Raw genomic sequence first — 12,353 nt, forward strand, 5'->3', positions numbered from 1 at the left:
AAAACCCAGCTCTATTTTCCGGCTCTAGCAAGATTTGGAAGCCGCTGAGACCTCGAATATTTTCTTTTGAACATATTTTCTTCGTGAATTAGGTGCTGTTAATTACGGAGGAGGTAGCTTACAAAATATGCAACCCAAAAAATTAGGTTTCCAATAATCGACTTGTTAGCAATTTTTCAGTTTTGAAAGCCCCCCCCCTCCCCCTCTTCCCTGGGGTAGAACTTATGAAATGTATTTGGGAGCAGCCTTGGGAGCAGCTAAAGCTACATTCTAGAGCAGGTTAGGAGCAGCTCAAATCAGTTTTCATGGCACTTCAGCTTGTGTCTTAGATAAGCACAGAAGCAATTTCAATTGTGCACACTGATGAGCATGAGGGACCTGATGGGATAACATTGTAACAGATGCCAAAACTTGAAACATTGTGAGCCTTTAATGAGAACCAAAATGCATTATAACTTACTTTTGTCTACATTATTGAGTACTCAGTACATCCATGTTCCCAAAGATAGAGTCCCTGATATTTTCTCAGTGGTTTTCAGCTGCTCAAAATGCTAACCAGCAACGCTCATTGCGCAACCCACACGTGTTCGACATAACTGCATGTGTGAACCACGTGACGTGTGCAAGCGACGGATGTGCAGTTGCACGGAGGAACGGGGCAAAGTATCACAAATTTCGAGTTTATTCTATTGCGCAAGCCAATATGGAAGTTACCACTTCGCAGCAATAAGCAGAAGTGAGGCTTAAAATGCATTGAGCAGGTCTACCGCTTGCGTGAGAGCTGCTGGCCGGCAAGGTTTCAGATCAGACCTTAAAGAGACTTCAAACGGAGCTAATGCGACGGTAATTGGTCAATACTCTGCCGGCACCGCGCTTCAGTTCTATCAAATCACGATTTATCTATGGGAACACGATTTCAACTTCTAACAATGGAGTACTTAAAAGGAGCCTTTGCTCATTTGTTTTCAAGGATCCCAGGCTGCAGAGCCACAGCCAATGGAGGAAGGACTTGAACCCACTTAAACAACTCGGCGGAAGTGGTGTGTTGTACCAAGTGTCCACGAAACGTACGCACTATGTTTCTCATACACTTTTGAGCGCACCACATGCATCCCTTTCCCGACAAGGCAGAGTGCACTACAGCAGACACTACCCACCTTTTGGAACTGTCTTACATAGACTCTGACAATGTAATGAAGGAGGGTCAGGGAGTTGTCCTGCAAAGAGACCACAAAGAACATTCCTCGGTCAACATTACCGACAGTGTTTTTGTTCGAGGGCTAACGAGCGCAATTCGCAATTGCTTTTGTAAGCTCACTTCTTTCTTCAATGTCATTACCTCGAGGGAAATTAAATTAACGAATAAAAGCGAAATCTGCTACGAGGTAAAGCATCGCGAGCGAGCAATAAATAGTGAGTTGGTCGGAACTACTAACATCAGAAATCCCGAGGGGAAAAATGGTTTCAAGTATCGATAGTGAGCCGTTTTCTCCTCTCTCGTCTCACGCATTTCAAGATTCAGATAAGAAAAATTCTATAAATTATACGACTAATTATTGCCACAAAATGTAAAAATACCCCAAACCAAGTTAGATGTGTCAAGAAATAACCAATAACTAGTGTCGCACAAATATTTGAATTTTCAAGTGGTAGTTTCGAATAATATGCTACTCGATATTCGCTTTGATGTGAACTGCGGCATTCATATGTCTTTAAGCTAATACAAAAGAGCCACGAAACCCCACAATTTCTCATACATAGCTATTCTGTATACGACGATTTGATCAATACATTGATATACAGCTGCCAATTTTTTTTAATGTCAAATATTCAATTTGCGATATTAACGAACAAAAAAAATTACTGTGAACAGTTTTGAACTGGTTAGCATTATATTTTTTTACGGTTCAGTTCCCATTCAGTTTCAAAATGGCGGCGAAGATTTTGGTTTGCTTTAGTTCCGGTTCGCCTAAAAATGACTGTTCAGTTCCGGTTTTAAGTTTGGTTTCGTTCCGGTTTGACACTCCGGTTAGAAATAACGAGCCTTACTGCACTACAAAAACGGTGACCTTTTTGACGGCAAACTTTCGCAAGGGGTATTTAGCAGAGTGGATGACCGGCAAGATGGCACGTGACAGTGCGCAGCAGGTTGGAATGGGAGTGTGCAACACCCATAGGGGGCGCCACTCTGCCTCGGCAGATGGTTAACACCCACACCAGTGAAAGCTTCCACGCTACACCGCATAGTGAAGTGCTGGCCGCCATGACCTATTCCAACACACCCACAGGGTCTTCGCCCCGTCTGCCCTTCCCGCAGCCACGTTTCTCCATCTAGCTCTGAAGTAAAGGCAGCTTGACATTCAAAACCTGCTTCCAGCGTTGCCCTGGACGTGTTCTCCATCACTCGACCTGCAGACGTTGCTCCGAGCATGAATTGAATCGTGTCTCGCAGTTGTAAGCGACAATGGCAAAGCGTACCGTTGCGTTTTTAATTTATCTGCGCCGCAAGATGCCGCTACTAAGCGTTTGTGTGTTCCATGCTTCCAAGTCGGTTACAGTCGCCAACCATTTTTTCAGACTCCGATAATTCGGACTTGTTCTATATTTCGGACCTAAAGGTGGAATTGTGACTTACCCCATAGAAATAGTGTATATTCACGACCAATGTTTCGGACAGCTTGAAGTCCGAAAGTTCCGATTATTCGGACAAAATCGTCGCGAGCGATCAGCGGAAAACACCATCGAGAAGCGGCCATTTTGAATTCTACGTTGGCTGCCAATGGATTGGCTTGGTTTGGCAGCGCTACTTGAGCACTCCTGAGTCCTACCGCTAGGTGACGCTATGCTAGCCCTTTTTTTCCCATTTAGCTGCACGTCATCATCATCATCATTATTATCATTTTGCTTTGTTTTTCGTTCCTTCGCGTCGCCAGTGGCCATTTTGCGCTCATGTATTTGTGCCTCTGATCTCGTTCGGACAACGCTGGCTTGGGCGTCACGGCCCCATCTGTTCTTCTGCTACTCGACCATAACGCTAGAAAAGAAGGCAGCAATTCTCAAGCTAACAGAAAGCTGTCGAACGGAAACGGAGGCATAACCTAAAACAAGGCACGCAGGCGTAACCTGAACCAAGGCACTATTTACGGCTTTTTTAAGCCCACTTGGAAGTAATAAAGGCAAGTTTTTCAATCTGCTGATTTTTCGGACTGCTCTATCATTTGGACGTTTTTTCGGTCCCAGCGAAGTCCGAATAATCGGTCGGCGACTGTATAATGAAATAGCGACTACAGCGAAACGATCCCGATTTCCCATTCCCTTTGGCACTTTGTTATAACCGAAGTCGGTTATAACAAAGTGAGCACGAGTAATCGATAAAATCGACGAGCATTTTTTGCTTCTTTTCTTACACGAGACTGCTCTTCGCTCGCCGGCGGATCGAGTAAAAAGCTGGGGTTGAAATGATTAAGGTGGTTTTCACTGGTGCATGGAGGAGTCTGGGTTCTCAATTTCCGGATCTCGCGTTAAAAATGCATTTACTGTGCCCCTTAACTCTGTAGCGCCATGCTCGGGTAAACTGACATCTATCAGAAATGAAGGTTGGCTGCTACGCAGGTTGTTTATGCCAGCCGTGTTCAATACGAAACGGCTGGGAGCTGCGCCATGGCGTCAATGTCTCGTCGCACGCTTCCAATATGCCCCGTTCTGTTCTTTAGGTGACGACGAGTATAGCAGACGATGCGAGATGCGAGGCTAGACAAACCGAATGTCGTGACAGGGATATATTAGACTCGCATAATGGCTAAGCAGCCAAGCCAATCCAGTACTAATGGGCAGGGCCCACAGTGGGGCGCGGATGAAGCGTAATGCTGCCTAAATTGCGTTTAATGCCATAAATATTGCGCCAAAAACATTTTTCTTTGGCGAAAATCTTTTGTGTGGCTTGCGTGTTTTATCTTTAAAAAATATATGTTCCGCGAGTTCTTTTAATGAACCGTGCAAGATGTAGAATGGTAGAGGTGATGCCCTTCACTTAAAGGGGCCCTGCAATCATATTTAAGCGTCAACCTTTTTTGCGGTTTCCACGTCTCTTGGGATTCGGGCAAGCCAGCGGGCACGGAGAGAGTAACTAAATATCAGTGCGTCATATTTTAACCGGACTGCGCGGAAACCTCCTCCACCGACGAGGGCGACCCGCGGTACCGAAAGCGCGCAAAATGTGATGTCTTTGGTCCTAGGCTTACTACTGGTCAGAGCCGCTAAAAGTTTTTTCGTAGTCAAAATACAAAATATAAGTGGCGCAAACCATTTCAATTATTTATAAAAGAAGCTTTTGTTCAGTATTTTAGATCAGAAAAGAAACAAATACAGTTTATAAAGTACGGAAACAAGAAAAGACCCGTCGACATACCCGCCACCAAGCGGCGGAAAAAACGGCGCACACTAGAAAGAACTAGTGGGATGAGGCTACGACAAAGGGCCAGCGCAGAAAAGTCCCGGATGTACGCGGCGGCGCTGCGGTCGTATACCGGCTCGACGATCCGACCGGTTCCGAGTGTTCCCAAGGCCTTCGGCGCGGGCCCTGCTGGCGATCTGGCCATTTGGCGGCATGGCAGCGCGAAGTGGCTCCCGTTCTGGACTGATCTTTACCCCGTGTTTGCCGTCGTTTGTGGCCAGTGAAGTGCTATGCCGAAATAGTCTTTAATCGCACAGCAAATGCAATGCGAGCCGCCCCGGCCGCCCGCTTCATAGAGCCTATCCAACACATGCTTTAGTGGTGCCCTCTCGAGCCGTCAACCCGGAGTGCGGCAACCGTGAACGCTCGATGAGCTCACTACCCCTCCTCTCGTTCACGGCCACTCAAGCCAGGACCTAAGACGTCATGAAGGAGGTTATTTTGTGCTTGTTTTTGTAATTCTAATTCGCCTATAACTTTTCAAATAAAGCGAAATTAGAGAAAAGAAAAGTTTCATTAAGTTACTACGTTCAGTGCGCTCAGGTTCGGTGCAAATTAAAACCAGGCAAAAAGTCATTGCAGGGCCCCTTTAAGGCGGTTCCAAGACGAGTCTAGATCCGCCAGAAGTAGCCTTCGGATCCACGGACTGACTTTCCCTCGTAACACGGCAGCCTCCAGTAGGAGCAGCGGCCAACAAATTATGTTTGTCTGGCTCTCACTTGCACATATATCAGGATAACAATCCACACAGGCAAACCTATAGTGGCAGTTTCCCCCCAGTGACCATAAAAAAGTCTCATTTGTACAAAAACGTGGCTCTTAACAGGAAGGTGCAACTTTTACAAGCGTGCGACATAAAGACTGTAAATAAAGAGGTCACCTTGCTCTTGACGTCCCTGAGCCTGGCCAAGATCTCCAGGCCAAATCCGTCAGCCTGCCCACGACTCCTATTGCCTGCAGGACAAGGGAAGACAGCACATTGGTCCAACAAGCATGCTTCGGAACCTGATGAGGCTCTTCAATTCCAAAACAAAATTGTACAAGTTTTAATGTAGGCCCTTTAAAAATTATGTGCCTTAAGTTTCATTTTACTCTGATTAGTAGAGCAATGTACTCGGCATAGCCCGTTGCAGCACAACGAGTGTGGGACAGCTGAGAAAATGCATCTAATTAATGCATCCTCACTAAATTGCATCACGATGCTTCGCACAAATAAGTTTGTTGTCCATTGAAGGCCAACACACCCCCGAGGCCCTTCGCAGTTTTCATCCCCGAAAGTGACTCCACCTTGGAAAGACTGTACTCGAGAAATGCTCGAGAAGCCCTCAAAATGAATGTGCTGGTTTTTTTATGGTACAGGGCCAAGGTTTAGAACAAGAGCGCCAATGGCAAGTGAGCAAAGCAAACAATCAAACACTCTCAAGAAGGTACAGTCAAGGCATAAAAAAACTGATGGTTTTGTTTCCTGACTGGATCTAACAAAAAAATTGATATAAATTGGTTTTTTTTTTGCAATAAGTGAACCGTATCCTAAAGCTTTACATTTTTACCTCACTATGTCGAAAGCAATTAGCAGCGAATTTGAGGCAATTATTGTGCCATTTATTTAACTTTCACATCTGCGATAATTGCGTGTATGGGCCGCACTTGTGTAGGGGCCCCATATTTACATAAAAATATAAAAAGACTTATCCCCTGCCCCTTCTTTTTCCGACCGCTTCCGCAGCGTGGCGCACGCTTCGCTTCTATGCCGTATTTACCCCCCCCCCCCATCATGCATCCCTGCTCGGACCCTTTGCCGTGTTTTGAAGCACAGATAAGATTATGGGAGTAAGGCTTTGAAAAGCCGCCTTTTTTGTGGTTTTTAGTATCGTCCACGGCCACCCTCCGCCCAAGTAACCATAGAGAGTTTTAGAATAGGGGGCCCCCAAAGCTAACAGGGTCACACCGCTGCGCCGAACCCACGCTGTGTTTTGGGTTGGCGCTTGCCCTTAACGCAGAACTCGAGAAGTATAGCTCGGGGTTGGGTTGCGTCAGCAAACATGTCGCGCACTTTCCTCTTGCCTCAGAGCCGTGATAGTAGCTGCCATGTTAGCCACGTTCGTTGCCAGTGAATGGTGCAGCCGGCTTTCTCTTTGCTTTATCTCACTCAAGTCGCAAAGAATGAGCGGTGGGCTCACCCCATATTAAAGATCGTCCCCGATTCTGGCCGTTCCTAAGCCTAAAGAGATGTGGTAACCGTTGGCATGGCAACATATTGCTACTCTGTGGCTCTGAGTGAATTTCGTTGTGGCACAGTACCTGCGCCTTAAGAACGAGTCTTTTAAGGCACCCGAGTCGCTCCGGCTCAGATCTATAAAGAGCAGCTGTTTACAGAGTATGGTTGCTCGCATATCTCTCAGTTTTGACATAGTTGAAAACCCAAATCTTTGGCGACAGATGGTCAACGTGGCAGACGAATGCGAAAAACAATTGAAGAATGAGCGCCAAATTATAGTGTTACGGATTGTATTGTTTTGGCTGAAATTGCTAAAAATACACCGATTTTAGATTGCTTTTTTTTTTGGTTTTAGCCGAGTTGATTCGGCTTCACCTTAACTATTTATAAACAAAAGGTATAGTACAGCCCGCTTATAACGAACCCAGAAATAGCGAAATAACAGATATAACAACCGGATTTCAATTTACCATTATTGTTTGTATACCTGCAATACGACACAAGCCCGCTTGTAACGAAAAACCCCGAAAGGCCCGCTACGGATATAACAAAAAAAAAAAAGACAAAAAGGTATTCGGATTAAATGCGGTGAAATCTATTTACCGTAGAATACCGTGCATCCGCCCCCCCCATTCCACATTAAACGCCCATTACCAAATTCGTGAGATCTAAAAAATATCCACAGTACATTTATATGTAAAATTTGACCGGACAAGCGCCCATCCTCCATTTTTTTGTGATTATCTCCAAAGTTTGAGTGGGCACTTGCCCGGTATATTACGGTATGATATATTTCTAGAAACTGAGCACAAAAACAAATGGCCATCTGCTGATATTGCAACTATTGTGCCCCCTCCCCCCCCGTCCGAGCGACGCACGTGCGCTGCTTGGCAAGTTTGCCTTTCTGGCAGCATACACAACGAAGCACCGCTTCGTACGCCGTGCGGGGTATTTCGGGTTTTCGGCGTTTCCGTTCCGTGTTTTCGTGTCCTCTGGGTCCTGGCCCACCATCTTGCCTACAGTAGGCAAGATAATGGGCTGCGATACTTTAATTGTGCCGCTTTCACTACATTATGTAGTCCCGTAATGTGGGCGTGTATCAGCGTATCCACAACTGCATTCCTGTTTTGCTTCCCGCCGTCTATGGACTCCTCTTAAATCACCCACCGTACCACTCAGACTCGATTGCCACCCCTTTCCGATGCCTCCACAAGGGACACAACCACGGCCGGTATCTTCAGGGGGCACGGCAACGTCATCCAGAGCACAGCTGATATGCTGCTTCTGTTTGTCTTCAATCAGGCTGGCGTGTATTGCTAAGATTTATTGTTTTCATGCGGTGCCCTGAAGTTATTTCCAGCGAGATGTCAAAATGTTCTGCAATGCCCTTATTGCTGCTCTCGGGCGACGTCGAGCAAAATCCCGGACCAATCACTACTGAAGAATCACTCGAAAAATTGTTGCACGGACAAGCTGTCATGACTAGAAAGGACGTTAAAGAAAATCGGGCTCGATTTGAGGATCAATTTGAGAAACTATCTTAAAAAATACAACGGGTAGAAAAAGACTTCCAATCCGTGAAAGTCTGCGACCAAGTTGTCCGTAGCTTACAGAACACTGGGAAAGAAATGTGAAGAAAATTGATTGACCTGGAAGCTAGAAGTCGCAAAAATAACCTAATTGTATTTGGTATCCCTGAAACGATATACAGTCAAATCTCGTTAATTCAAACTCTCTTAATTCAAACTTGCGGATAATTCAAACTAACATACAGGTCCTATCCTATGTGTCTCTATGGGAGGAAACTCCTGGTAATCCAGACTTTGCTTTATTCAAACAAATTTTCGGTCCCCCTCGAGTACGAATTATTGAGATTTGACTCTACGAAACGGAAAAAGGTGTTAAAAAAATAAGGTTATCAAGGAGCTGTATTTTGAACGATTGGGGGTTATGTGTGGAGCCTGTTGAACAAATTCATAGGTTGGGGGCTAAACGTGGAAACAAGACTAGACTGGTTATCATGAAACTGTATGATTATTCGCCTCAAGATCGAACCGTGCCGCCACCGTGTGGCCGGAATTGGAAACGCACGTAAGCGGGGATACCGCCATGCGTCGTCTGCTACGGGCGCACGCTCAGAAGCATGGATCTCGACGATGCAAGCCCGCTTCAGGCTGAGCTTGACATTCCTTATTAAATGTTTTATGTTTTTGTTGCCGTTTCTTTTTACTAAAGGTTGTGTTGTATCGTTTGCCACGCGTAAAAATTCAGCAAAGCGATTATTATCAAGTCGGAAGCTTCCATAATCTTAGTGTGTTGTTTTTTATACAATCGCTGGCCCCACGTATTTTTGTTATCTCGCACAAACCGCGGCTTTCATAAAGCATTGAATGTTGAGTGGGTCTGTGGTTTGATTAGAATGTTAACCCGACCGATCGCTATCCTTCAATAGACTAATCAATCAATATATCCGTATGTTGATTTTTCCCCGGTCATATTGCGTGAAAGACGTTAAAAATACACATTTTTTACTGGTTTTACTATGTCATAAAAGGCATATTGCATTCCCATTATCAACTTCACGTTGCGAGTCCTACATAAATATGAACACGGGAAGCCATTTAAAATTATGTATTTTTTAAGCTACACTATAATCACCCTCGGCGAAATGATAAACGGTAAACCACGCTGAAGTGGTTTACCGTGCAAGCCTGTGTCACAAAAGAAGTAAAGACGCCAAAAATATTAAAGCGGGCATATTTTACTCCTTGTTGACTTTCTCCAGCACAAGACTCCTATTAACCGGCAAAAAAAAAATTGCAATTAAAGCATTACTTGAATAATCTGAAAGTTAATCGATGAACTGCCCAGTCCCGATATACGTTAGGTGAGGGATGAGGGTGATCGGAAAGTCTCGTGAAGGTCGCTAGCCCTAATCAGTAAAAGAGTATCACTGCGGTCGATGCTGTCTGTGTCGTAGTGCGCGTCGTTTGTTTGGGTTGCAAAGTCTACCGTGTTTGAATACAAGATTATTTAGCCAGATATTTATAGTATTGCCCTCTTGACATCTGTGGTCCTCACCAAGAAAACTGAAGCGGGTGAACCCACACAACCGAGAAAAGCATTTAATAATAGGAACATTGCTGCGTTGCTTGGTTACACTCGTTTATTACAGTCACGGCAGATATATTAGAACAGTTCGTTTCACCTGTTTTAGTTGTCCTGCCAACCGTGCAGTTTGCAGATTTTAACTGGAAAAGACACTCTCTCCTCATCGCAACGCAGTAGATTTGTTCCGACTCCAAAAAAGTTACCCACACTATGGCACAATAAAAGTGCAGAGGAACTTAATAGCATGGTAATTTCCAATACAGTGCTAACTTATCTTCTTTCTAAATATTTATATTCCTGCAAAAGCTAGACATTAAAAAAGCATAGAAACTGCGATTTCACAGACCACAGTACCAGTATTATGTTATCTGGGTTGGAATTTATTATTTTTTTAAATTTCCTTGTTGATGAACTGACATATAAAATTTTAAAAGAAACAAATATTTAACATAAATATTCCAGCTCAGCCGGAGACAGGCATCAGTCGTGGTGATCCATGCTTCCCAAAGTCTGCCTGGAGCAGACGACGCACCCAAAGAAGCGATTATATAAATTTGGGCCGCACGCTGGCAACACGATTCAATCTTCACTGAAGCACCGAACAGCAGTCTTGGGTAGTAACGCGTTACTAGTAACGCGTTACTGTAACTTCGTTACTTTTTCGGTAACTTGTAACTGTAACGAGTTACTTTTTAAAAATGTAACTTGTAACGGTAGTTCTATTACTTTTTTCTGAAGTAACGATGAAAGTAACGACGTTACTTTTGTCGTTACTTCCCAGTGTTTTACGAATAATATATCACTGCATGAGTGCAATTTAGCCATTCCTTGCACTTTCCAAATCGTCCATTCCGACATTTCGAGTGTCAAGTTGGCCTTGCATAAAGTTGTGAATACGTTCTTTCTCGCGAGTCACGACCCGAATATTTTATGAAAAAAATATCTAGTTATCTTTAAGCACGCGCTTGTACTTTGTGACTGAACACTCACATCTTAGTGTCTTGAAGCACTATCTATGTTGTGTTTTTTTCTTTTTTCTGTGCAAACGCTTTTTAATCGGGTGAATCAACCGTGAAACAACAATACACGTGGAGGGAACTGCGCATGTCTCGTATTCTGATTAGCGCCACTACTCCGCACTGCGCATGTTTCGTATTTTGATTTGCGCCACTTCTCTGGCGTGGAAACTTTCAAACACTAACTTCGAGAAGCAACTGCTGCTAAGTTACAATATGAAGTAAAAAGCATACTTTTTAATATTATGCAATAAAATGTTGTGAGAGGCGTTTTTTAGTTTTTTCTAATATTTTTTTGTGTTATAGAAAAGTAACTGAAAAGTAACGTCGTTACTTTTTAAAAGTAACTGTAACTGTAACGAGTTACTCTTTTGTTGCAGTAACTGCAACAGTAACTTCGCTACTTTTTTCTGAAAGTAACTGTAACTGTAACGAATTACTTTTTAAAAGTAACTTACCCAAGACTGCCGAACAGTACTGCATCCTTTTCCGCTAGGATTATTTTTCCACCGAGAGTATGCGACAAAATAAACGCAAGAATCTACGCCGTCTCGCGCGCGACCGTGGAGAGCCTATGGAGTGGCCGTTCTCCTATCCCCGCTTTAATAATGATAATAGCGCGACCGTAGCGCCACCTCTAGGTCGATCTCAAGGCCAATAGCGTAAAAATGAAGGTCTTACGGAACCTCTTCCAAGCTAAAAGGGTCAAAGATATCTGTCTCAAACAACTATTCGAAAGAAATACTAGGAATACGAAAACTTGTATGGGCTAGTGCAAAGGTGGATAAAGACAACAGTTAAAAAGTTAGGCTACTCAATGATGATGTACCGCTGGGACTCTGCAAACAACTATCGCTCACAAATTTCAGACACGAAACCAACCTACGCCACAGTTTACTAGAACTGCCAAGCGTGACGTTTTGTTAATAAATTTGAACGCTCGCAGTTTACTACGTAAGGTTGAGACACTTGAACATGTTTTGTTATCACATAGATGTGGTTCCTCACCGAGACTTGGCTACATAGTGATACTGATGATAATGAGATTTTCCCACTGAGTTACGAAACGCACCAACCGAGGGTCGCGTGGTGGCGGCACTTCTAGTCAAGTCTCGTGGAGAGTGTTGCCCTCTGATCAATCAAATTTCAGACCGCCAAAGTCTGGTTTGTCAAGTTCAATGGTACAGTAACCTGATCATTGTTGCTGCTGTATATCCTGCACCTACATCATTCATATAAAAAAGTTGTACCATTACAGTAAATCTCGTTTATAAAGAAATCACTTTTTTCGAATTATCTCTTCTATCGAACTTCAACATGGTCCCGACCGAAACGCACACATGTTTAACCGGATTATTCTAAGTGTAACAGAGGCCGACCACGCTTATCACGACAGGGTCCGGAGCCGACAGCACGCTAGCCTAGATAGGGGATGCACAGAGGCATCTATTTCCTTACTAAAAATCTGATTGAAATGTGCACCACGCCCCTTTCTGAGCAAAAGAATCTGGAGCACAGAATTTAGCTCCGCTGAATTTTCTACTCCAGATTTGGA

At 44.1% G+C, this 12,353-nt stretch overlaps 1 protein-coding gene across 1 annotated transcript in view; it reads right to left on the bottom strand.

Annotated features, from left to right (window-relative positions):
* LOC120846389 (formin-2-like) overlaps positions 1–12,353 on the bottom strand; it is a 93,879-nt gene that overhangs the window by 22,757 nt on the left and 58,769 nt on the right. The window contains 2 exon segments of the mRNA XM_040218120.3: positions 1,158–1,217; positions 5,334–5,407. Coding sequence (XP_040074054.2) covers positions 1,158–1,217; positions 5,334–5,407 — 134 coding nt within the window.

This window comes from Ixodes scapularis, unplaced genomic scaffold (genome assembly GCF_016920785.2).
Source record: "Ixodes scapularis isolate PalLabHiFi unplaced genomic scaffold, ASM1692078v2 PGA_scaffold10__122_contigs__length_95168666, whole genome shotgun sequence".
Lineage (NCBI taxonomy): Eukaryota > Metazoa > Arthropoda > Arachnida > Ixodida > Ixodidae > Ixodes > Ixodes scapularis.